We start from the raw sequence: 1,104 nt of genomic DNA on the forward strand, positions 1-1,104 counted from the left end.
GATACCTGCTGGGGCTCCAGGGCGGGGCCAGACGTGGGGGGCTCCTCCAGGTGCTCAGCCTGGGGGGCCACAGGGGCTGGCCTGGCAGGCGAGGGCCCCGGCGAGTGATAGGTAGGCGCTATGGGCACCACCACCCGGGTGCTGGCCTGTCTGGGCCCCACAGCCGGGAAGCCAGGGGGCGGCCTGGGCACAGGGGCCGCCTCCGGCCAGGGCTTGGCCACCTGGGCCCCAGTAGGAAGAGGGCGGATGTGGGCGACCGGGACCCGGGGCTGGGTTCCAGGAGGACAAGGGGCTGTGTCTCGGGCCTGGCTGCCAGACCCCCCATCAGGGGCCATCGGGGGAGGCTCAGGGGCCCCGGCCCGCGGGGATGGCACCAGCTGGATGTGCACCCGGCTGATGTGGGTGTCCCCCACCGCGGGTGCTGAGACGCGGGCAAAGCCGCTGGGTCCCCGGGCTGGGGCCGGGGTTGTGAGCAGGGGCCCCGGGGCCGTGCGGGGAGAGGTTCGGCTCCTGTGCGGGGGGAAGCTGAGGGCGAGCGTGGACTTCTGCAGGGGCGAGGGCACACGGCGGGTGACGGGGGCGTGGGGGGCGCAGGGCAGGGTGGCCGCCGTGCTTGGGGCCTGGGTGGGGTGTGGGGCTGTGGGCTCTTGGTCGTGGCTGGCCTCGCTCACGGGGGACAGGGAGGTGCGGAACGCCCCTGTGGGGGCCGAGGGCCCTCCCCCGGCCCCCCTTTTCCGGGCCGCCTTTCTCAGAAGCTTCTGCAGAACCAGGTTGTCCTTGCCGGGCTTCGGTAGCAGGGGCGGTGGGGGCGCAGGGGGCCCCTGGAGGCACAGGCCCACGGCTTCAGGGGGCGTCGAGGCAGCAGAGATGAGCATCGTGGCACTCTGGGTGGGGAGAGACAGCCGTCAGCCAGCCCTCCTCACCCCCGGTGTCCCCCCTGCCCCCCGTGTCTGGAAGGACCACCAGGGCCCGGCTTCCTAGCCCTGGGCCCCCGCCAGGTGCGCTCTAGGCACGTCTGCCTGCATCAGCAACTCTGTGTGGGCGGCTGTGCCGTCACCCGGCTTAGGAATGAGCCCACAGGGGCCCCGTCGCCGGTGGGTGATG

At 73.6% G+C, this 1,104-nt stretch overlaps 2 protein-coding genes across 5 annotated transcripts in view; one reads left to right on the forward strand and one right to left on the reverse strand.

Annotated features, from left to right (window-relative positions):
* LSP1 (lymphocyte-specific protein 1) overlaps positions 1-1,104 on the forward strand; it is a 40,608-nt gene that overhangs the window by 29,884 nt on the left and 9,620 nt on the right. The gene's annotated exons all lie outside the window — the stretch shown is intronic.
* The window catches only part of LOC102755188 (proline-rich protein 33), a 5,632-nt gene that overhangs the window by 594 nt on the left and 3,934 nt on the right, over positions 1-1,104 (reverse strand). The window contains exon 2 of the mRNA XM_015565468.1: positions 6-884. Within this exon, the coding sequence (XP_015420954.1) occupies positions 6-875 (870 nt within the window). The 5' untranslated portion in view covers positions 876-884. The remainder of the gene's footprint in view (positions 1-5; positions 885-1,104) is intronic.

Source organism: Myotis davidii, unplaced genomic scaffold (assembly GCF_000327345.1).
Source record: "Myotis davidii unplaced genomic scaffold, ASM32734v1 scaffold880, whole genome shotgun sequence".
NCBI classification, from domain to species: Eukaryota; Metazoa; Chordata; class Mammalia; order Chiroptera; family Vespertilionidae; genus Myotis; species Myotis davidii.